The sequence below is a fragment of the Micropterus salmoides genome, unplaced genomic scaffold, assembly GCF_014851395.1.
Source record: "Micropterus salmoides isolate LMB-PRFRI ecotype aquatic unplaced genomic scaffold, ASM1485139v1 Ms_hic_scaffold_22, whole genome shotgun sequence".
Taxonomy (NCBI): domain Eukaryota; kingdom Metazoa; phylum Chordata; class Actinopteri; order Centrarchiformes; family Centrarchidae; genus Micropterus; species Micropterus salmoides.
This window is the reverse complement of record NW_024041373.1, coordinates 10,762,204-10,787,346: the sequence shown is the minus strand read 5'-3', so window position 1 is coordinate 10,787,346 and position 25,143 is coordinate 10,762,204. Positions and strand designations below refer to the sequence as shown.

The following is a 25,143-nucleotide window of genomic DNA, read 5'->3' as shown; positions in this document are numbered from 1 at the left end:
TTTGAATTAAATGCTTTAATTGTGACATTTATTACAACCGGTAACAACGCAGATAACAAGCTTGCACAACATTTTAGGTTGTTTAAGGCATCGTTTGCTGGCCTTAAATCGGTTTTACCATGACACCAATATACGTAATTGTTTCTGTCTTGAAGATCTGCGGTCGGTTTCGTGTGTCTTTAAATGCAATATACTGATACAGGCATTCAAATAAACATAAACATATAGCCTAGTGGACACCGTGGATTTTAATCTCATACAGTGGGTTTATGGACTAGTGTAAAGTTTGGTTGAGTCATTTGTATATATTTGTATTTGCTCAGTTATATTGTTAAATTGACAACAACACCTGAGACATCTGCCTCTATTTTATCCATGCAGAATATCATCTGCTGTGTTAAGAGATAATACAATCATGAGTAAAAAAAAAGTTTTGGGGGGTACAGTTTATCGATATTTAACCTACCCCAGTGGCTAGTTTGTGTAGTGCATCGACAGCGTGAGCACAGGCCCCAGGTTATTGGCCCAGGTGTGATAATTAGGTGTGAAATACAACGCCTTGATGTTCACGCGGAAGGCAGACTTGTCTTTCAAAGGAGAGGACAGGCTGGGAGAAGAGGCTGTTCTGTCTGATTTTGATGAATAATGGCTTCAGTGCGAGTAGCGGTCCGCGTCCGTCCACTGAACGAAAGGTAGACAGAATTAATACTTTTGATTTCTCCAAGCTCTCTGAATGAACGCCTATGCCACTCACGTGCACTTGTCCACAGAGAAAAGCAGTCATCATCGAAAGTGATAATCCACGTGAAGGGGAACACTATTTCTATTCATAAGGTATTTGAACACAAAATGAAATGCACTTAACTACAGCCACTGAAGTCTTTAATTGAGAGTAGGCTGGGCATTTGAAATTCTAGCCATCACCTGTTCGAGGGGAGGGGCTGAAAGACAGAGGGAAGACCTTTTCTTATGACTTCTCATATGATTCAACTGACAGAGGAAGCCCCGCATTTGCATCTCAGGAGAAGGTCTGTGTTCTTCTGCTTAATGTTTCAACTTCGTGTATTTTCCTTGTCCACTTAAAAAAAAAAAAGTCTTCAGTCTTTTAAGCCATGTTTTTCTGTGTAGCTAATATTTTAACTAATCCTTTCTTTGCTGCTTTAGATTTTTCATGACCTGGGGTCTGATGTCCTGAAAGCTGCGTTTGAGGGTTTCAATGCCTGTGTGTTTGCCTATGGCCAAACAGGCTCGGGAAAATCCCACACTATGATGGGTCATACAGTAAGGCCTTCTCTTAGCTTTCTCAGCACTCTCACTAAGGGTGCGTTTATCTTGAGAGGTAGTTATGCTGTAAACATTTGTAGGTAATTTCCAGCTTGCATCGAGGCCATCAGTCATCAGGGACAACCAGGATGTCACAACATTCACAACACTGTAGAGCTTACGTTGCAGAATACCGCAGTCGCGCTAACCCAGTGTGCACATAGCACTGGCTCCTCACCAGAAGCTGACTGAAGGCACCATCAGACATCCCTCGTCTTCTCTCCATTTGTCTCCATGTTTCTCCCCACTAATCAGAAAATGTGATTAAGGCAGCAACCCACAGCGTTTCTCTCCACCTTGCAAGGATTGGACATTTCACATTACCAGTGAGATTTCTGCTTGTCTGCCAGGAGACTTGTGCAAGGTCAACAGCGGTGCTGCTGTCAACATCTCGGATAATTATATATGGCTCTTAATGCTTACTATCTGTTACTTTGTAATTAAAACAAGAGGGCATGCAGCTCGGAGTGGAATTGCTTTTATGCTTCAGTAACTCTATCAGATGAGCTGTTTATGTTGTTCAGCACTCTTTGCATGTGCTGAGTTGTGGTCACACCATAGTATAGACACCCAAATTAAGAGAACATAATGGAAGCAAAATGAAATTGTCATTTAAAAGTACACTGTGTAAAACTATCATTTTGTAATTTGAGTTCAAAATGTTTCCTCCCTTTATTGTGTCAGGAAGATAAAGGTTTGATCCCACGTATCTGTGAAGGCTTATTCTACGAGATTTCTCATAGGAGCAAGATGGGTGATGCCGTGTCATTTTGTACGGAGGTCAGGTGAGAGACTATATACATTGATGCTGCTGCTTATCATAAAGTCATGGCACAGGACGTGTGTTTAATTATGCATATTTAATCAAATGTTAAACTTTTAGACACTCAAAAAGAAAGGAGGTATGCTTTTGGTACTAGGCATAATGAGCTGGTAAGGAAAACCTGTTCATGGAAAAATGTTCTTGTAACAGTGCTGAATTCTATTGTCTCTTATGTTGGAGTACGCTCTTGGAGTTATTTGTGTTTTTTTTTTTTTTTTTTTTTTAATACAAAATATTAAATATATCAATACTATACTAAAGACTAAACCAATACTACTAATGCTTAAAGTCAAAGGCATTGTAACTACACAAAATGAGTGCGCAAAGGAGGAAGAAAAACTAGTGCACCTTGTGCTACTTCCAACTGACAGTGACTTAGGCCTCCGGTCAGAATCAAGACTGACAAAGCATGACAAAACTTTTAAGATAAAGCTAAAGCCTCTTGTGGTGAGTAGTTGTACCCCCCTCCCCCTTTTTTTTTTTTTTTTTTTTTTGATTTTTGGAAATGTGTTTTGCACCAGAGGGCCGTTGTCTTTTGCACTGCAGCTATACATTAAATGTTTACCACACAAACTAGAGTCCAAAACCTCAATCAATTTGTTGGCTGCAAAATGTTGGTGCTTACATGCAACACATTCATTGTTAATTTCACTTAACTAAAGCCCTCAAACGGCGTCAGAGAATTGTATGACTTAACTGCAATGCCGTCCTCTAAACCAGAAAGACATTCTCACAACACTTTATTACTATAGTCAAATGCCAGATGATATCTAGTCTCATTACAATATCTTTTTCATAGTTACAAGTCCCAGCTCTACTCCTAAATTATGTTGGGAGAGAAAATTTAGGTTTTGAAGCCCATCAAGCTACTCTGAAACCAATATTTTGCCATTTGGTATCTTGTGCTGCTGACACATTTTTTGGGTTTAATTCAGCTGTAAAATTGGGTTTTATGAGTGGATCTGCCAGGCCCTGCTTTAGAAATGTTGAATAGCTTGAACATGACCGAGGGATGGATTTTGGAAAAATGACACATTTGTACTGTATTTTCTTGTAGTCCACCCAGCTGGTGTGAGTTACTCATTGCTCTCTAAATATATTTGTATCAAAGGTGTGATCTTGAGCAATTACAAAAAATGATGGAATGATAGGAATATTAGGTTAGGATATGTACAAAATTCCTGGCATGAATCTTTCTTTTTTCAATAGAACAGTATTCGTAATCTTCCTTTTTGTCAGTTTTTCTGTTGTCATGGACGCCATTGCTTGCCTATGAATGAAATCTGACTTTCTGTTAAGGTAGCTGCACATTCATCTCCACATTGTATAACATCATACATTTTGTATTCGCAAGGAGGTTATGGTGGTAGCTGGAAACATTTAACTGGCTTAATAATGCTCCCTGTTTTGCTGTTATAATAATGGCACCTACAGTATGCCTCTAGTCATTTAGAAACCATTTAATATTGGTATTTTTTGGCAGAAAACAATCTGCATGGCTACATCCACAGGATATGGTCTCTGCCATTTCATTACGGTCATGCTGTTGTAAAGCCTAATTGCTCCATGCTTTGCGTTGTTTTTGAATCAGCCACTACTCAGTAGTCCAGATTTTTTTTTTTTTTGCATACACCCACCACAATATAGATTGTGTTGAAGTGCTCTACTGAAACCATGTTTGTTCATTGCCAATGCATGCACAGTAATTTGACTTTAAACCCACTGAGAATCTCTTTTCATAGTAGACAGTGAATGGAAACTTGTTTTTGTCAGTTGGTGCTGTGGTGTTCACACATCAACACTGAAACCCTTAATTTGTGGCTTTGTGTGCAGCCTTGAATTAAATTTGGCATTTGTGTTTCTGCCTTGGCACCAGCTATTTGGAGATCTACAATGAACGTGTTCAGGACCTTCTCAAGAAGAGACCTACACCCACAGATGGTGGAGGCTTGAGAGTGAGAGAGCACCACAGGGATGGGCCCTATGTAGAAAGTAAGACTAAGGTTTTATTCTCCGCCCTATCTGCATCTCAGCTGAGTTTGTATAAAATGCAGAAAATCTAATACAGAAAACAACTTATATGTAGATCTATCCAAGCACTTGGCACACAACCACGGGGACCTAGAGGACCTGATCAGTCTCGGCAATGCCAACCGCACCACGGCCAGCACAACCATGAATGACGTCAGCAGCCGCTCCCATGCCATCTTCACTATCTACTTCACCCAGGTGAACTGTAGTGCCTAAATATATCCTGCTGTCAGTTTGAGGTGGGGGGAAACATTTATTAAAAAGTTCTTCTAAAAATTCTTTGGCTGTTTAGTAAAGGCTCTCCCTCGAGCTCTATTTAGCCTTGTTTATTCGTTTTGTGTAATTTCTTTTTGTCTTCAAAAGCATTTTCATTTTTTTTCCCATCCTAAGTAGCACTTTTGTCGTATTCCTCTGCTGCCTCTTTTTAAAACAAAAACACAAAAGAACATTAGTCCGTAATGTCTTTTCATGCCACAGGCGTGGTTCGATGCAGAGTTGCCACGTGAGACCCTGAGTAAGATCCACCTGGTAGACCTGGCAGGCAGTGAGAGGGCTGATGCCACACACACCACAGGCACCAGGTTGAAAGAAGGTGCCAACATCAACAAGTCCCTGGTCACATTGGGCAGTGTGATCTCAGCACTGGGTAATGGTGCTTACAGGATGACTGACACACTGTGACGCCACATCTTTATCTAGTATTAAGCCAGTCAACTCCAATAATGGTTGTATTCTATGCGAGGACAGTCATTTTGTTCACTGTGGAATTACTCCACCTATTTGAAAATAAAACCTAGTATAGAGGTGACTATTGTAGTTTGCCTGTTTTTAGAGCACTTTTTTTTTTTTTTTATCATAGATTTTGGAATTTATTAATTCCAAATTGGTTTTTCATCATGTGAAGGAAACTATTTTCTTCTGCACTCAAAATTATGGCTGGAATTAAAAATTTTTTTTTTTTGTAAGGGTATTGGCAAACTCGAGGCCTCATTGCAAACTAAAGACTTTTTGAAGATTAATATTTGGCAGTGACCATATTTTTGTTCTCAGAATAGATCAAATGGCTTTAGGATGAAACGTTTTGTTATTGGGTCTCTCCAGTTGCTTTAAGTCAGTGTTTCTTCTCTGTGACCTCCCAGCAGACCTTAGCGTGGGAGGACTGTCAACCAAAAAGAAGCAGATCTTTATTCCTTACAGAGACTCTGTGCTGACATGGCTACTAAAAGACAGCCTGGGTGGAAACTCCATGACTACAATGATAGCAAGTATGTACTGTAAATCAGACTTCTGCTGACACCAAAGACACTTCAGGCTGTTTTCATAAAGTGTCGCTATTATTCATACCTGCTTTGAAGATAATGTTAACCACATAACCCTGTGTTTGTTTGTCATGTTTTATCTCACCCAATGCTTTTCAACCTGTGCACGTTCCTCCGTCGTGACCCCCTGGTGGCAGCCGTTTCTCCTGCTGATGTGAACTACGGGGAAACCCTGAGCACTTTGCGCTATGCCAGCAGAGCTAAAAACATAGTGAACTCCCCCACAGTGAACGAAGACGACAGTGTGACGGTGATCAGAGAGCTGCAGGCAGAGGTTGCCAGGCTCCAAGGTCTACTAGAAGAAGCCAATCAGGTCCTGCATAATGTTAAAGCTCACATAAAGGCCATCAAGGATACTGCAAAATGTATGTTGATAGTCTTTTATTCAAAGGTTAAATTGTAGGTCTGGCTGTCTTTTTGCTACTACAGGTTTCCCGTAGGGAGCTGTCTTCCTCTGTGAAGGTAGAAGAAGAGCTGCATCAGAATGAGGCAAAGGTGAGTCATACCCTGCCAAAGGAAAAACAGGGGTGTTTTTTGATGATCTCTTCTGTAAACAATACACCTGCTATTCCCCCCAGGTTCTATCACTGATGAAGGAGTGGACTGGCAAATGGGGTGAGACGCAGAGTATTCTGCAGGTACAACAATGATTCATTAATGGTGTTAAAACAGTCTTTAAATCTAGAAAAACAAAATGCACTATTTTAACAGTGAAACACTTGGACATGAGCTAGAGGATAACGAGACAGTAACTGGAGATAATTGCTTGACAACTGCTTTATTCATTTAAGTAGGTAGTATTATGAAAATGCTAAGTAAGAGTAAAACCCTTTTTTTTTTTAGATTGACATCTACTTTTTTTATTATTCCTTTGTACAGAATTGGGTAAACATTTCAGAATAAAATCTGAGATGTGTTTGGAGCTTGGTTTTTGCTAGACAGACAATAGTTTCAGGTGCCATAATAAAGTTGCCTATGTTTTTGTTGCCCATTTTCATTTTAGTAATGTCATAACAAAGTGGTTATTAAGTCCAACATCCAATGTTGTATGACTGATTATGCTATTTGAAGCTTGATAAAGAAGGGATGCCAGTAAAATAGAAGGCCCCTGAGTACATGTGGTCTGTCTGCTCACTACAATCTACAAAGCAGCCAGCTCCCTGCAGCAGTTTTAAGACTTTGCCGCTTGCAGTAAAGACATCCTACCAACTGGTGTCACTGCAGGTCTTGTGAACAGGCAGCACTCACTTCATGGAGTGGAAAGGGTAATGAGAGTAGAGTTAACCTGGCATTTAAATGTAATTTTCCAGCTATTTAGATGTAAATGGCATCCAAAAGCCAAGTTCTTGCAATGATCGTCAAGTTAGTGTGACTGCTTGGGGAGTCTGACAGTGAGAAACGGAACGGACATGCCTTCTCCTTCAACCTTCAGTATGGTTTCTCTGAGGCTGGGACAGCGTGGCAGTATCCTTGCAATACCCCAAGCTGCAACAGAAAATGCCAATGTTTTCTATCCCAGAGTTTATACTGAACACTTTTCCTCTGTTGAATTTGTGCCCAACCTCCCAAATAACACCAAATGTCATCTGTTGGGACTCGTCATGTTGAGCCAAGTAGCCCGTTGCATTATGCATTGAACTGTGAAGCGTGCCAGTCATTAAAAGTATACTGTGACTTCTTGTCTCTACCATACATGCTTGCAGTATCTGTCTAGCAGTTTTTGCATGGGTGTAAACTATGGCGCTGACCTGGCCTTTAAAATCTGTTTAGATTAAGGTATTTCTAACTTTTAGAAAGAAGTAAAAAGTCATATTGCTTTTGTGAAGCTACACATTTAAGAAGACATTAAAAAGGAATTCGAATACCCTACACAAATGTCAGCTATATATGTGTAAGTTGGATATTTCTTATCTATTCTGTGTGGTGGTTGGCAGGTGACATTTAGTGGCTCGACAGCCCTTTTTATTCATGACAGTGTATCGGAGCTCATTAGCAGCTGTCACCACTCCTAATTAAGAGGTCTTGATTATTGGCATATGGCGCTTTTATTTCTGACTGTCCGGCATATTAATTAAAGCTGCAGTGTTGTAAATCTGTTTGCATGTTCCAGCGGTGATTTGCTTTATGCTCAGAGGCAACATCGTTGATCTCTACTGGCTGAGCTGACAAATATGCCTTATTTAGAGTTGTGGCCATACATGTTGATGCACCTGTTATGATGCATGGTACAGTGACACCTAGGCGAAAAGGCCACTGTACTGGTGACCGGCAGGCACATTGGTGTTGCCGAAACTCTAAGTGTTTGATGAATGACTTTATGGATTTGACATTTGTCTTCCTGTGCATTTGCATTCTGCCTGGGTGAAAAATGGTACGGGTGAAAGCTGCACAGACCATAGCGGTTGTGTGTTTGCTCAATTCAGTACAGAGAAGCACATCCAGCCTCAGTTAGTTTTTCAAAATTCAGCACACATACTTGACAAGCAAACGCCTAATTGCATTGGTGGAATTTATTTATTTCATTTTATTCATTTAAGTAGATTTTTGCTTCCTTTTTTTTTTTTTTTTTTTAAACAAATGGTCTTCTACATGTAGTGTTTAAAAATAATGGTTCTGATTTCCAACCTCCATGTTGAGTCTATGGCGTTGTACATATTGCACATTTTGTATCTCTAGCACATGGTTTTTTAAATGAAGAGCAGTCTTTAACTCAGGTCTCATATTTTTGTTTAATTCAGCTAATGCCGTTCCTGAGGAGCTAGATGAAATTTTCTGCTTGGGCCGTAAGGAGACAAGTTGACCAAGAGCGGTGTAAACAGAATTTTGAATTCTGTATTCAAAGCAGATTTTAGAATGCAAAGTTATTCATCGTCAGCTTCCCAGATTGGTTACAGGGCATGTGGGAAGGAGAAAGTAATTAATACGAGATGGATTCCACAGCAGTCTCTTAAAAGACAGACGGCAACAGATTGAGAGAACAAAAAAGGCAGGAAGAGGGTAAAGTGAACTATTGTTCTACCGCAGGGTGTATATATACACATGCACGCACTCTCACGGATTTGTGAGTAGTTCTACTTACAAGTGGAGTTGCATTTGGCTCCCCTAGCCACCCTTTCAGGTCCCCTTAACACAGTAACAAAGTGTGGTGGGAGGAACCTCCATTTCAGAGAGAAAATGAACCACAGTGTTTCTTTGATCCTAGTACGCTTTGTATTTCCAAAACATGCTACAATCGGCACAAAGAAGCAACTTAAGCCTTGAATACTTTGAGCCTGGCTCTGGTTAATGTCGCCTTTTCCTCATGCGGTCAGCAGTTATAAATCATAGTTAGTTGTCATAGCATTTCTTGACCATTACATATTATCAGCTGCTTGCCTTTTATGTAATGTTTGGCTCCAAATTGGCTAGATTGATGTTAGAAAACACATAGCAAGCACATGTGTTGTGTCATTCATGCCTACATCTCGACTATCTCCTTGCTGGAGACCTACAAGCAACTGTACTTTACCTATTAAGGTAACAGTCCAGTTGATGAAGTTCTTTAAATCAATGAATGACATAGGTGTAAAAGTTCAACATGTATTCTCCACCTGTGTAAAATGACAACCATTAACTGACATGAGTTGCAATGGGACGACAACAGGGAGGGTTTGCTTATTGAGCAGTGCTTTTATCAGGAAGAATCCCTCTTTAGTTTTTAACCACAAGTTGGCATGCATGGCAACGTGCTGATGACTGGAGTCCATATCAGGCTAATTACACAACAAATTTGTATTACAACCAGAACATTTTTTGGTTGAGATTCTTCTTTAACATGTAGCACAGACACAAATAACAAAGACGTGAATATGAAACAGAAAGGACTGTTGCCAGTTTTCTGTGATTTAACATGGGCTTCATGCCATTTTGAAAACTGGCCATGTAATTGCCTTTCTCTTTTATACACGAGTAATTTTAACTCCGTTAAGACCTGCAATCTGGGATTTAAATGCAGCTCTTTCAAGGAAATTAACCTTTTTAATGAAACTGCTATTCAAATGCAGACCTTTTTCTCTTGTTCTGGATCTACAATCTGCTTATCTGTTCTGTTGGCACGTTGCTCCACTTGACAAGGTGGATGGCTAGTCAGGAAAGAATGATTGGTAGGCCCGCTATGGCAGTGTTTTGAAATGTGTATTAACTAAGTCGGGACTCTGAACTGTCTAAGCGCTGAGGAAAAACCCATTAAAAATTCTGCCCAACCACAGATGATGACTTTTAATGGAAGCCTAAATGCTGCCCGAGCCTGGCTGCTGGTCTAGGCCACAGTTAATTACAGTATGTTCACCAGCTGCCTCAATCTGAAAGCAGACTTTATTTTTTTGTCCTCACAACACGCTCACAGACAGACTGACTGAAAGGGTGTGGTGAAGAGCCTTTTTCTGGTATGTGTGCGAATGTGAGGAGAAAATAAGAGGATCTCATCTGTTCCTGTTGTCTGAGGAAAGTGACACAGTGCATTAATCTACCAGGCTGCTCCTCACCTCCTAATGAAGTCTGTGAAGAATCCCTTTTAATTAAGTACAGAGGCTAGGGTCGATGCCTCTCCTTCATTAGAAAAAAGGATTTCTCCTGTCTCACAACTGCCAATGAGTGAGGTGGTGCTGGTGGTGGACACGTCTCTCACTTCACGGTCCAATCTATACGCAAAAGAGTAGGAGAGTTGAAAGAGAGGGGAACTAGTTTATGCAGAGTGTTGCCTCTGAATTCTCCCATATGTGAGATTTTCTGCTCTGCCTCTTGGGGAGGTACTTATGATGATCCATGGCCATGTGAGGCATTAGTCCACCAGCTTAACAGAAGAATACTTCCGATAGGGCCACTCATATTTGAGTACTCTGGGTTATTGAACCACAGCCATTGCCCTGGGAGGAAAAGGTTGGCAGCCTTAAACGCTTGCCTGGAGAATTAAGTTTCTGGTTGTGTAAAGTTGTAGAATAATTGACAAAAATAAATGCTTAACAAACTCGTTCTACATGTAGCCTGCCTGTTCTTTTCTGAAGCTTAACTCGCACCTTTTTTTTTTTTTTTGTCAAATTAGAAATTAAGTAATAGTCATTTATACAAAGTTAAATGAATATTGCCCCATGACAGACACACATGCTGTAAGTGTGACCCATGCTTTTATATTTCCTTAGCAGCAATAGTTGGAGGCAGTGAAGCGGTGTATAGAGCACAATAGAAGTGTAAGTGTAGCTGTCCTGGGCTTTAGAAATGGGTTTTCAAGGGTTCAATCAATTTCTCTGCAAATTCCTGTAGAGAGGTACCGTAACACCAATAAATATTTAGCAGGGATTTCTGGACAGTGAGTGGATTCATGCTGACCTTAATTTCTTTCTTGGATTTTGAGTTACGCAACTTATGTATGAAGTACGGACACTGAAGAATCATAATTTTCCTTCTGAGTCTTGGCATGTGTTTGTATAAATAACATGCTAAATAGGGGGGGAACACTGAATATGGCCCTATTAAAGTCTTAATAATTTTACAATTTTATTTTTTTCTCTACAAATACACTATTTATGGGGGGAAAATGCTCTTTAGCTTTATGTTTAGGCCATGGCATGCTTTTCACTTCATATGAGCCTATAAGGCACAGGAATTCACTTTAGTTTGACCTTCCATATAATAGAACTTTAATATACATTGTAAATGGCATGCAGCTAGCTGAAGTTTGTTGCTGTTATCTAAAGTTGACATACTTTACAAGCTCAGGAGTATATTAGCAACATACAGTGTTGGTAGCTATGTATCAATAAATGCAATGGTGCGTGGTATACAACCCACCTATGTGTGTGGGCGGTGGCACTGCGTCTGTTTCGCTCGCTGAACACAATGTACAGTTTGACTCTCGCCACGATAATCTGAATGATTTATGGTGTCTCTCTTGCCGTTAGCCACTCTACTGCTTCATAGCGACACATGGTTGGAACGCCACTATTCTGCTTGGCCTTGAGGCAAGGAAGAGCAGTCATAAAGAATTCAGCTTTCTGCTGGTTGCCATTAAATGTCTGTCAGCGTTTTTATTTCATATTGTGTGCCATTCCAGCTACAGGCTATTGAATGATTGTGTTTTTATTTATTTTTTTCTTTTCTCATGGTGCATTTTCCTGTGTCCTATAGGAGGAGACTGTGGCTCTGAGGAAGGAGGGGAGTGGAGTGGTCCTGGACTGCCAGTTACCTCACCTGATAGGAATTGATGAAGACCTGCTCAGCGCTGGAGTCATCCTGTATTATTTAAGAGTAAATAGATTGTGAATTACATAAAGTTCAAACAAAGAATACTCTCGAAACCTTTTACCAGCCGAGGTCCAATGGTTTTTGTTAATTTCTCTACTTCTCAAACATCAGCTTGCATACTGTATCGTTACCTTTTTAACCTTCACTATAGGAGGGCAGAACCCTGATTGGGAGTAACAAAACATCATGCAGTCAAGATATTGGTGAGTCATGGTTACTCCAATATATTCCCCACTGCTGTATTATCCATTGGACTGAAAATAAGCAGTATTTCTTATGCTTTTATATTTAATTGCATTGTAGTGCTTCATGGGCCTGGGCTCCTTGGAGAACATTGTGTGCTTGAGAACCGTGCTGGGACTGTGACTCTGATCCCTCAGGATGGTGCACTGTGTTTAGTCAATGGCTCTGTTGTAACTGATGCCTGTCAGCTGACTCGGGGTAAGAATTGCAAAGCTAATATGCTACTAATATTCTTTCATTAAAATGGGTGGGGTGGGCAAGGCATGTCTGTAATGAAGATTTCTCTCAGATTCGCAATTATATTGCTAACGGGAGGCAATAACACTTGCATCCATTTTGAATGCAGTTATGAGATCACTGCATCACATCTGCAAATGAAATCCACTTTGTCCCTGGCTCCCCCACGGCAGCGCGTGCTCAGGGCATGAGTGGATTGTGAACACAGCTCTCCACAGGGCAGATGCCATTTCTCTCACTAAACATTTTGAAGGGCGAGAGGGCCGGGACAAAGCTCCAGACAAAGCCCCAGGCCCTCCATTTAATTGGCAGATGGAGTTGATAGGGCCGACAGGTTTGAAGTGGGCCAGAGCATTAACCTTTCAAAGGACAGAGCCAGGCGAAACTGAAACTACTGCACCCCTGAGCAGGCCCTGCTTGCGGGGCCTTGAGCTTTCACCGCTTACTGCCTCCTCATCCACGCTGCTTTGCTTTCCAGAGATAAAAACTGCACATAGAACCAGGCAGCCCCGTGCCTGGCTATGCTAGTCTCTTTTTATAACCATTTCAATTTATCCAATATCCCCTTCAGAAATGGCTGCATCTGAAGCTATTTTCTTGAACAAATGATAGTAATTTTCAGTCCAACAGCAGCTGGAATCCATCACAGGCTGCCCTCTCAGGTGCTTTGTCACTCGTCAGAAGTCATTAGTAGTGGCAAGACTAGTATTTACTGTTCTGAGAGAGGAGGAGGAGAACAGGGAGGAGAACTCGAAAATCTGTGGATGTGGCCATATGAGCGCGTCTAATATATAAACCCTAATATCACTTCAATTCTATAGCTTTACAAGACTTCTCAAGTTTCCTTGGAGCATTTTCTCTGGTAAATCATCCCCCTGGTCTAGGTCACTGCCAATCACACTGGGTATTGTGTTCTTTATGGCAATTCATTCACTTTACTTCAGCAGAGGGAAAATGTTGAACTTGTCTGCTATTTGTCAACTTTTCCCCATCTTCAGTGCAGAGACAGTTTTCCTGGCACACATTGACTTTACCATTACTGTGAATTCCATTGGTTTTAAAACACATCACATTTGGCCTCTGACGGCCTTTCTCACAGTGTAATGCATAATTCAGTGGTTGAAGCATTTATGCCAAATGGTAAAGTTTAAGTTGGTGAGTTGTTTTGCACCCTCACTTAATGCTTTACCTCTTCGGTTCCCCCTAGGTGCCATCACGCAGCTAGGAAGTGGGACCATACTCTGGTTTAACCATCCGATTGAAGCTGTACAGCTCAGAGAGAAACGCCAGGTACAGACAGTCTCCAAAACCACCACAGATGAGCTCCATTGTGTTACTACTATACTATTCTGCTGTTTTTGCTTCTTTTCATAAAAGACGCTGCCTCAACTGCATTTTCTGCTGGTGATTTGGTAAAAGCAAGTCAGCATCATGCACATTGTTTCCACAGCTACCAGCTGTAATACCTGCTTCCTACAGCAAACATGTTGAATTCTCATGCACTCTTCACATCAGAACACCACAAAAAAGCACCAATGTAATCCATGCAGATTCTGTCTGATCACAACTACTTCTACCGCTCGTTTTTGCATGAAACTCTGCTACTTCTGATTAATTGGCTCACAAAGCGGCAGACCTGCACATCATGAACTCTCCACAATATTGAACGGTTTTCAACCTTAGAAAAGCTCTCTGCTGTTTCTGAAAGGAGGCCAGTTGCAGGGGCTTTTTCAGAACTGGCTCCTTCTCGTCCAGCTTGCAACAGCTCCCACTTGGCTTTCATTCCCTTTCATGTGTTTTTTAGGAAGCACTGTGTGAATGCGCCCCTTCTCGAGAGGAAAACCTGCAACCAGTGTTTCTCACTAACAATTAATGTTTAAGTATTCTTGAGTAGTTTGGGTTGCATAAGCCCGAGTGGGTGTGAGAATTAAACCATAAATCTTTGTACTGGGCAGAACTAAGTAAATTAATTTAATTTAAATGAACAATGGCTGAAAATGACAAACGTTTAAACTTTAAAATGGAAAGTTTACTGCAGTTTTTGTTGTGAAAAGTATCGGAGTGTGCTGCTTGTTAATGGTTTTCCTCAACCAAAGAACACTCTCTAAGGAAATGCTAATTCCTCAGATTAGCATTACATTACACATAATTCATACTTTTCCTATCTGTCCATATATGGGATTTATGCATTTAATATTAGTCATTGAATTTGTACCAAGGACACCCCAAGGATGAAATGTAGTCCATTTATGAACACTACCTTTGAAAAGCATTCACCCTCTTGATTTCATGTTATGTGCTATTGCTTTACAATATCTGATCACAGATGTAATTTGGAGAGGGAGATATAGAGGGGGTGGGTGTGTGTGTGTGTGTGTATGTGTGTGTGTGTATGTGTGTATAAATTTTTTTAACAAACAGGAGGAAAACTCTACACCTAAATCATCACTTTTGTAGCCATTTATCTTTAGAATTGGTATATAAACAGAATGGAGCTCTGTGTACAGTTGAAGTGTGATAAGTGATTTTTAGGTTAAATACAACAATATCCGTAAGGTGTAACCGCTGTTTAGTCAGTTTCTTAGCAACAGCTACGTCATAAGAACAGAGGGACATCCCAAACAAAATCTTGCAAAATTTACTGAAAACTACCAGTTAGGGGAAGGATACAAGAAATGGGCAGCTAGGTCGGTCATTCTAAATCTGCTCAGAATAACCATTCTTAGTGTGAGAAGAGCATTAGTGAAACAGGATACTAAGAGTCCTGTAGACACTCTGAAGTGCTACAGGCTTCCATTCCTGAGATGGTACACACTGCGCATGCAAATACTGTTTCCTGGGTGCTTCACTGCTCATAGCTTTATGACAGAGGGAATGTTACTGTTGGAAAAACTCATGAAATGTGGCGGTGTCAGAATGCAAACAGGCCAAAGGGGTGAATACTTTTTATAATGGTAATCAACGAGCATTGGTAATTCTAATAATGCTATCAGTATATTAAAGTGTGACTTGTCCAACTCAAATTTACCAGTGCTTTAAAACATGTTGCAAAATGGACTCGCACCCACTGTTAGAGACACAGCTGTACTTCTGGTTTTTGACAGCATACTGCTCTCTGCATTATTGAAAATTGCACACATCCAGGCCCTGCTGTGGTTCTAAGAAAAGCCCTTGCCATTCATTTTTAACATGGATTCCAAATGAGATGGTCTCACGAGTTCCACATAAGCTCAGTCTGAATGTGTGTAAGTGTTGTGTAGAGAAGTGGCGCTTAAAATAGTCTATTTCAATAGTAGCAAACGTTACATTCCCTCCTAGTTTTAAAGTGAATATGTGGACACACTGAGAGAACAGTGCTAAAGATAAGGTGTAAACTACAATAAAGGACCTGGTTGTACATTATAGAGCTGCTCTCTTGTCAGACCTTTTTTGGAAGGTCTTTTATTTACTCGATTTTTGACATTTCTCCAAATGTTGTCAAAGCTATTCAGTCTGTTCTGTGAAAATAATGCCAAGGATACTGATAACATACTGTGTATGTGTAGATGATATATAAATAAAATATGAGTGAGATGTAAATCTTCCATAGGCAGCTGTCACTCATTTCTTCCACTCCTACAGATTTTCATTTCACAGTGCTGCTTGATTCTGTTGTCTGCAGAGCGGGCTGCTGTCTGCCTTCCGCCTGTCCTTGACTGACATGTCCAGATCTACTGTGAATATGTCCAAGGTGATGCTGCAAAATCCAGGGTGAGACTTATGCAGACATGTGTAACAGCTCTCTACACTCTGTGACCCAAGCGTAACTCAACCCACTCCAACTCAATCTCCGCAATGTGCCTGCTTATTGAGCAGCATTCATTGGGCACATAGACCAAATCAAAGCCATAAATCATGGCAGCATTTCTGTGAGGAGAGGTGGGAACATGCAAAAAGCCATTCTGAGGTGCTTCATGCTGAGCCAGTGGAAATCGCAGCAGGCATGTATCCTAAAACGGCCTCTAGTTCAGTAGGTAGTGAACTGCTCATCCCATTTTCAAAATCACTGCAGTGCACTTGAAGTTCATCACCCCAGAAAAATCCCAGAATGCGCTACTTAAAAAAATTGCTTTGCTACACTTCCAGCAGATGCCTTTCTCACTCTGTGAAATGTCATCAACCGTGGCCCAAGTAGCATCTCTAGTCTGAGTCTGCACCAAAGGGTTCTTCCTGTTTTTGTTTATTAAATATTTCATCCCAGAAAGCCCTTGGCAATAGTGCTTTCTCTGTAGCATTTTAAACACAAGATATAATGCTTTCCTAAACTTTGTTCTTGGAGTTGAAATCTAATCTCCAATTTAGCTTGGCTAAAGGTAAGTTATACATTGTTACTGCCCCTAAAAATTACATTATATTGAGGATAAAAGATGCATCTGTTGACAGCGTCTCACTGTCGTAGAAGTGGGCCTTTTTGTGTTGGGATTATCTGAGACAACAGGAGTTAGAATTTTGTAATGAGACTTCCACATAACTGTGTACACCAAGCCACACAAATTGAAACTTGGTGTACTGTTTCGAGAAAGGCCTACTGTCACAACAGTAATTTGATTTAGGTTGGTTAAATCACACAACTAGTGACCATAATCCTTTTGTCAGTGCTGGCTCCTTAGCCCATCCAAATCAAACTTTAGAGACACATTAAGTTAATGTGACTGATCTTTATACCTTGCCACTGCTTTGGAACTGTGACAGGTCATTGATCTGTTAGTGTCTCAGTGCTAAAAATCCAATTCACTCTACTGATTCACCACCTACTGAAGTACTGAGCAATTTGAGACACACCCCTGGTCTCTCATGATCTGATAACCCTGATGTTTTACAGCATGTAGAGCTGTCTGACATGTAATTTCCCTCTCACTGTGCAGAATCCCCAAAAGCAGCACCTTTCACGTAGGTGATTGATACTGCTTTCAACACCTGCAACCCTGTTCCCGATCTGCCAGTGTGACACTGCTTGGCTTGGATATGAAAGGGTGAATTCACGTGTATGTAGGGATTACTACAAGGCAATTAGTTGACTACACAACCACTGTCCTCATTATCCTGTCAGAAGCGCTTGGTGTGTGAGTGAAAGTGGTATTACTGAGTGGGCTGAAGATGGAGGATGAAAGTCAGTAGGAGTCTGTGGTGGACAGACTCAGCTTGATTGAAGTCTGCAGGTATTAATAGCAGACCCACAGCAGGACTGATTTCTATACACGACTGTATAGAACACGTACAATACAGAGAATATAGCAGTACAGCAAATTGCAAAATAGATTTTGATTCCTTCGGGGTAAACTTTTTATTGAACTAATTGAATGATGCATTTTATCTTAAATTTCTCATCGCTTGGATATATTCCATAGGTCTTCTTGCATAAACACTCCCTCACAGCAAGGACAAAACTAATCTTGAACATTTCAGAAATGACCCTCAGTGGTAAATAAGAGCAAATCACTTGAATTCAAACAGTAGCTGTGGATATCGGTTCACCTGTGGGAGTGACACAAGATATCAATGAACTGACCTGCTGCTGCTTAAGGGGGTGCTCCACCGCAACTAAAGCAAACCTGCCCATTAGCCGCTACATCAGTTAAGATCACTGACTTTCTCACTTGAGAGTTTAGACAGGAAGAGGCCAACTGCAGTAACAAGTCTTCCCTGCTATAGCATGGGAACACTTTTTCACACAGTTTTTCATATTTATCTTTTTGATTCACTGATTTTTATGTGATATCGGAGTACACTTATGACTGAGATTTTCTCATCTTGCCTTGCCTCTAAGCATGATGTGTAGAAAATCGGTTAAATTGAGCTTAGTTTGGAAACGTACAGAATAGGAGATGTTTGTCTGTCATGGCAGGGTCCCATGCTGTTGTGTTGTGCATCCATTCAGCACTGTCCACAAGACCCACTACTTACTTTAAAAGTTGGCCCACTGTGTTTGATTCAATGGAGTGTGTAACGGACGCTATGTCGAAGCTTTCTTTCAAACCTCAATAAGTCTGAAACTCTGAAAGCTCCCAGTGATGGAGTGGGCCAGGTTGAGTTTGACCCATGTAGCTTTTTAATGGCCTCCTTTGGCCCTGAATGTCCCTCATCTCACAACCCTTTCAGTATCCTGCATTTCTGGCCAGAAGTCCAAGTGGCAACTTTACCATTTGCCTCCTGAACACTGACAGGCTGTTAGGCGCTTGCATCTCTTGAAATAGTGTTTTACGCTGGTTAACATTCATCACTCTAGGATCTCCTGTGCCACTTAACACCTCCTGCCACTAGCTAGTGCAGCTAGAACTATCTTACCTGCAAACTGATTTTCTTCTCTTGTGTGTCACCTTATTTTAAGTTCTTTTTAGTCAACATTAAAGGTGCCTCTTTCAAATATCTGAGTTGGAGTTTCATAAAACGGCCAAAAATTTAACTGGAAATGTGTCTAAAAAAAAAAATCTAGTAAGGTGGGGTGTGTGTGTGTGTATAAGGATATAAGATTTGTCATACAGCATACCTCATTGTGTGTTTGGGTGTGCATGTATGATGTGATCACTAGGATGATAAAGAAGCTCAACCAGCAGGAGGTGGACTGGCAGCAGGTTCAAGAAAGCCTGAACAGACGCAACCGAGACATCAAAAGACTTTCAAAGGAAAACAGCGGGGCTTTGCATCAACAGAGAGCAGGAGAGAAGACAAAGGGGGCAGAGATGGAAGAGACTGGCTATGGGTAAGTTGGGGAGAGGCAAACTGTGCTATCTGTGGTGATGATAATGAAGCTGCTGTTTACCAGTTTTAAGTCATTCCACAGCAAGAAAACTGTGAAACCTCCTGCATGTGAACAATGTGTGTCAAGGGAGGGGGAAAAAAATGGTGACTGGATGAGTTGGTCAGCTTCTTAGACTGGGAATCTCAGATCAGTGTTGCTCCATTTATTCATGTGAGTAGATAACCATCGCTGACTATAGGACATCGTCTGTACTGATCCCCAGGATCTGCAAAAATCCTTTAACTCGTCACAAGGACCTGCACTGTGTTCCTGCTGTTGATGTTGTCAGTGCTTTAGTGCTCCCGCTTTCAACCCTTGTCAACCTGCTGCAATACACAAAGCTCAGCCAAAGCCGCTGTTTACTGTCAGAAGTTATTCTGAGCTGTATATTTGGTTTCTGCCACCCCTCCCCTCTAGAGTTCTGAGTATTGTATGTAAATCCTCAAATCAACATGCACAGATTCTATTTAATTTCACAGCTAGTAGAGTGGCTCTAATCTCATCCAGCCATTTGGGCTGTTTGCTTTTCAAATCTAATGGATGGTTTTTGGGAAGGGTGGGTGGGTGTTGCAGTCTTGTCTTTTGCCTGCAAACAGTTTGAAGTCTCCAGTGTCGCGCCACAGCAAATAATTAAATTTGCTTTAGAAAACAAAGAGGCTGGCAGCATGTGTAAGCATATAAACACAGCTTTTATTGTGCACACGCCCCTGCATATCAAGATGCAATTTTTGTTTTCTGATAGAATATGAAATGTATTATTTCATTCCTGTCTCTTCACTGTGTCCTCTTATTATTATTTTGTCTTTTTAAATAGCCAGATGGATGTACTGGCAGCAGAAATGTCAAGTGTCAAAGTGCCAAGCAGCTGTCTTACCTCTGCCACCATAGAGAAGCTCATGATCACAGTATGTCTTCAAAATTTCTTTGTTTGCTACAGTTACAACAAATTACACTCAAATAGGATTTAATAATCAATAAGCCATGGGTAGTTGCTGCATGGAAATGACTGACCTTTAATTGTTTTTCAAGAAAACTGCAGTGTGCAAACTTTGTTCTGCTGTTTTTGTTTATCGAGACGCTATTTGCCACTGTGCAACTGAAGTACTAGTCCCTTTTTGTCTTTGCAAAACAGCAAATGTCAATACCTGCCTCTCCCACACACCCGCCCTCCTTCAGCTAAGGCCCAATACAGATTTTTATGAGGCATGAAATACTTTTTCCCATGGCTTGTTGTGTTTGTTTATTATGCACATATTTAAACCCTATTACACTTTCCTGTAGGGGTTTCAAAGAAAATGACACTCATTTTGTGAAAGAATATTGCAATGACAGCACTTGAAATATCTGTTTATGCATGTACCTTCTTATTCTTAACTCCATTTTCCTGTGCATGTATTTATGTATTCAAACATAATTGAATACATATGTTTTAAAGGGGGCTGGGAGAAATGGTTACTTTAGTTCCTTCTCAGTAATGGCTGAATTTTGTAGTAAATTGCATACAAGATGGTTTTTGAATTACTTTTTATTATCTTTCAATGTTTCTTGTTTCTCCCTTTCTCATCCACCTCCACAATATTAACTAGGCCATACCTGGAAAATATCCTGTCCCTCACACTAGTTTTGAGTCGGATGGAGACGCACTACAGGGTGGGGTAAGCACCAGGGATGGCCAGAAGCAGGAGAGCGACTTGTGTCATAAATCAGTGAGAGGGCTCATGTCTGAGTGGCCGGGGAGGAAAGCTCAGAGTGGGGATGGTGTTGCAAGTTATAAGGGAGAGGAGGTTTGGTCAGGGGATGCCAGCCTCCAGCAGACAAGTGTCCTGGGCCCAGGTGATGGATGTGGCATGAAGCCAGAGGGTAATGCTAACGAGATCCAAGGTGTCTTGGCTGCCTGCTACAAGGGGAGACCTGGCTCTGGTGGGAGCTCATTAGGCAGCATGTCCCACCTGCAGAGCAGCAGAGAAACGAGCTCCACGTCTGTCCTCCCACAGACCCAGCTCAACAAAAAGCCTCTCAGCAGTCAGGCAGCCTGCTGTCCACCCGAGGAAACCTCCTTCGAGGGCCAGTTTAGCCGTGTAGAGATGGATGAATCGGCAGGTTTGGAGATCTCGGGAGTGTGTCTGACAGAGCCTGCAGCAGCCACAGTTCAAAGCTCCTCACTGGGCTCTTTGGTCAGCAGAGTTTCTTGGATTGTCCAGGATGCAGGGCGTCTCCTTTGGAGATCTCGCACAGTATTACAGCAAGTCAGGGAAGAGGGACTACAGCCTGTTGGTGCCCGCTGGTCCAGTCATGTTGGCTCTCTGGTCAGGGAACGTAATGTTCTGTCTGTAGTAACGAACAGCCAGGTCTTCTCCATGGTTAAAGGGAGCTTTGTCTTCTCCCTGGTCAAAGATAGTCACATTTTTTCCATGGTGAAAGAACTACCGCTCCTCCAGCACATCCAGATGGAGATAACTCAAAAGCTTCAACCTGAGGAGACAGCCCAGATGATTCAGGGCTGCATTAATTCTGACACAGAACGACTCCCAGTCCTGACACCAACACAAACCTTTAGCAAGGTAAAAGAATTGCCAGATGTGCCACCAATCCCAAAAGAAATCTGGACAAGGAATACGAGTATTGGGGATTTGCGGTTACCACAAAACATTACTGATACAAAAGTAAAACAAGGAGACAAAGTGATTACAGAGCTGTTGCCAGTGAAACGCATCAGTGAGTCAGAGGTTAACTATTGCCCTAAAGAGAAAGATCAGGCCTTGGAAAACTCAAAGACTGTACAGAACAAAGAGAAAAATGTCCAAAAATTCTGTCAGATGTTGATAGAATTTCCTGATTCCCTTTTGAACCTGCAAACTCTGTCTGTGCAAGAACTGATTAACACATTACAGTCTTTCATCTCCTCATCGGTGTTCATCTCCCAGAAGATAGTAGCTCTTTATTGGCTGAATGTTGCTAAATGCAGCCAACCTGAGCCCCGTCCTGCCCTCCTGATCCTAGTAGAGACTGACCTCTATACCCTGACCACTGATTCCGGGCTCCTGGTTTTGTTCCATCACCTCCCTTTGTTCCAGCTGAAGGAGGTGCAGATAGGCCTAGCAGGCCACAGTCTGCGTTTGATGGGCACTACAGAGGACAGCATTCTGGGTGTCTATACCCACAGCCAGAAGCTTGCAAAAGAGCTGTACCGGGCCGTATTTGGTGTCATCTGCCCTGGGGACGACAGAGTCTCTCTGCACCCTCTGCTCCATGGAGACTTGATGAAGATGTCTTTCAAGTGGCATCCCTATGTACCTGATCTGCTGCTGGATTCTGGTTTAAGGGTTTGCTGCCAGTTTCAGAAGAGTCTTGCTGATCTGGTTTACATTCTTCATTGTAACATGGATCAAGAAACAGTCGCTCTGGGAGAGGTGCATCTACTACTGTACACAGGTGTAGGGGTGTGCATCAGCCCCGGTACCCGCACCAAGCCTCTGGCCCAGCTTTTACTTACGGATACCCACCTTGGCCTGGTGCAGGAGGATGCTGTCTTTCACCCGACTCTACACTCTGTCACCAGAGCGCCCTGCCGTCCCCAATTCTATGACTTAACTCTTCGTCCGCGCTCAGATGTGCGCTGCGTGCTGATGCATGATGAAGACGAGCATGGGGCTGTCACACTGGATGTAATCTTGGCAAATGCGAGGGGCAGGGGTCACCCTGAAAGCGTGACCAAGGCAGCTAGCCCGCCTGCACATGCTTCAAATTCATCTCCGCATGCAGAAGTGTGGAAATTAACTTTCAGTTGCTCCTCTGAGGCCGCCTGCCTGATTAATCACTTGTCAAACGTCTGATCAAGGATTGAACAGCAAGTAATGAACAGCCCAGCTTGAAATCTCTCTCACAGGGATCAATGGCAAAAGTGCATCCCTGCCAGACCGTGCAAAGGACACCTTCACTGTTAATGACCTATTTTGAAGTTTCTGTATTGATTTAGTTTTTCTAGTTTGTCATTTTAATATTGTGTGGGTTTAGCACTTGAATATTTGATCTTGCTTTATTCTTTAACCACTACTCCTTATTTTTGTCAGAGCCTGTTTAATGTGGGAAAAACATTTTTCCAATGTCATTTGTTTCATGTAATATTTTAAAGATTTTAGATTACTAATCTGACCAAACTACTGTCATGGTTACTTAACACTTAGTTGTATATGTATAAGTTGTCAGTTTCAAATATTTTATATAAAAATAGATGCATTGAAATATGTGATATATTTGTTAAAATAAAAAGTAAATCCACTGCCCTTCAGGAGTTTTGTTTATCACTTAGAATGCAGATAAGCTCTGATAGTCAAGCTTTTTAACTTGGCGAAAACAAAGAATTCAGTCTGTTGCATTTCAGTGCTTTCTCTAATGTCTAATATTTTCTTCCTATCATCTCTGTCAGGCTTTCTTCCCCTCTTTACCCTCCCCTCTCATGTTGGTTTTAATTTTTTACTTTCAGCCTCTTCCTCACTGCATAAGACTCTGCTTGACTCTGTATTCCACTCTTATCATCGAACTGCTAGAAAGATACAGTGGGTACGGAAAGTATTCAGACCCCTTTAAATTTTTCACTCTTTGTTTCATTGCAGCCATTTTCCAAAAATCAAAAAAGTTCATTTTATTTCTCAGTAATGTACACTCAGCACCCCATCTTGACAGAAAAAAACAAATGTAGAAATTTTTGCAAATTTATTAAAAAGAAAAACTGAAATATCACATGGTCATAAGTATTCAGACCCTTTGCTCAGTATTTAGTAGAAGCACCCTTTTGATCTAATACAGCCATGAGTCGTTTTGGGAAAGATGCAAGTTTTTCACATCTGGATTTGGGTATCCTCTGCCATTCCTCCTTGCAGATCCTCTCCAGTTCTGTCAGGTTGGATGGTAAACGTTGGTGGACAGCCATTTTCAGGTCTCTCCAGAGATGCTCAATTGGGTTTAAGTCAGGGCTCTGGCTGGGCCATTCAAGAACAGCCACGGAGTTGTTGTGAAGCCACTCCATTATTTTAGCCGTGTGCTTAGGGTCATTGTCTTGTTGGAAGGTAAACCTTCGGCCCAGTCTGAGGTCCAGAGCACTCGAAAAGGTTTTCGTCCAGGATATCCCTGTACTTGGCCGCATTCATCTTTCCCTCGATTGCAACCAGTGTCCTGTCCCTGCAGCTGAAAAACACCCCCACAGCATGATGCTGCCACCACCATGCTTCACTGTTGAGACTATATTGGACAGGTGATGAGCAGTGCCTGGTTTTCTCTACACATACCGCTTAGAATTAAGGCCAAAAAGTTCTATCTTGGTCTCATCAGACCAGAGGATCTCATTTACCACCATCTTGGAGTCCTTCAGGTGTTTTTTAGCAAACTCCATGCGGGCTTTCATGTGTCTTGCACTGAGGAGAGGCTTCCGTCGGGCCACTCTGCCATAAAGCCCCGACTGGTGGATTGCTGCAGTGATGGTTGACTTACTACAACTTTCTCCCATCTCCCGACTGCATCTCTGGAGCTCAGCCACAGTGACCTTTTGGGTTCTTCTTTACCTCTCTCACCAAGGCTCTTCTCCCCCGATAGCTCAGTTTGGCCAGACGGCCGGCTCTAGGAAGGGTTCTGGTCGTCCCAAACGTCTTCCATTTGAGGATTATGGAGGCCACTGTGCTCTTAGGAACCTTAAGTGCAGCAGATATTTTTTTGTAACCTTGGCCAGATCTGGGCCTTGCCACAATTCTGTCTCTGAGCTCTTCAGGCAGTTCCTTTGACCTCATGATTCTCATTTGCTCTGACATGCACTGTGAGCTGTAAGGTCTTATATAGACAGGTGTGTGGCTTTCCTAATCAAGTCCAATCAGTATAATCAAACACAGCTGGACTCAAATGAAGGTGTAGAACCATCTCAAGGATGATCAGAAGAAATAGACAGCACCTGAGTTAAATATGAGTGTCACGGCAAAGGGTCTGAATACTTATGACCATGTGATATTTCAGTTTGTCTTTTTTAACAAATTTGCAAAATTTTCTACAGTTCTGTTTTTTTTCTGTCAAGATGGGGTGCTGAGTGTACATTACTGAGAAATAAAATGAACTTTTTTGATTTT

At 41.6% G+C, this 25,143-nt stretch overlaps 1 protein-coding gene across 4 annotated transcripts; it reads left to right on the top strand.

Moving 5' to 3' along the window:
• The first annotated feature begins 498 nt into the window (after nucleotides 1-498).
• Nucleotides 499-23,316, top strand: kif16bb (kinesin family member 16Bb). 4 transcript variants are annotated; one of them, XM_038736904.1, is made up of 20 exons: nucleotides 499-692; nucleotides 771-834; nucleotides 918-1,028; nucleotides 1,165-1,281; nucleotides 2,008-2,108; nucleotides 4,023-4,138; nucleotides 4,233-4,375; nucleotides 4,655-4,823; nucleotides 5,320-5,442; nucleotides 5,634-5,809; nucleotides 5,926-5,991; nucleotides 6,075-6,134; nucleotides 11,659-11,778; nucleotides 11,927-11,978; nucleotides 12,079-12,216; nucleotides 13,463-13,545; nucleotides 15,917-16,005; nucleotides 18,824-18,994; nucleotides 19,848-19,938; nucleotides 20,620-23,316. In XM_038736904.1, exons 1-20 carry the CDS (start codon nucleotides 646-648, stop codon nucleotides 22,864-22,866), a joined length of 4,284 nt encoding a protein of 1,427 aa, XP_038592832.1. In that variant the 5' UTR covers nucleotides 499-645; the 3' UTR covers nucleotides 22,867-23,316. The 4 variants fall into 4 exon arrangements, with proteins under 4 accessions (XP_038592832.1, XP_038592831.1, XP_038592833.1 ...); XM_038736903.1 differs by having other exon boundaries at nucleotides 5,317-5,442; XM_038736905.1 differs by lacking the exon at nucleotides 6,075-6,134 and having other exon boundaries at nucleotides 5,317-5,442.
• Nucleotides 23,317-25,143: the final 1,827 nt, after the last annotated feature.

What these genes read in the sequence shown, in the direction of transcription:
- kif16bb (XM_038736903.1), top strand. Translation starts at nt 646, where the DNA reads ATGGCTTCAGTGCGAGTAGCGGTCCGCGTCCGTCCACTGAACGAAAG. An exon ending in GTCCGTCCACTGAACGAAAG is followed by an intron (nt 693 to 770) that starts GTAGACAGAATT and finishes ACTTGTCCACAG; the next exon opens with AGAAAAGCAGTCATCATCGA. An exon ending in TCATTTTGTACGGAGGTCAG is followed by an intron (nt 2,109 to 4,022) that starts GTGAGAGACTAT and finishes CCTTGGCACCAG; the next exon opens with CTATTTGGAGATCTACAATG.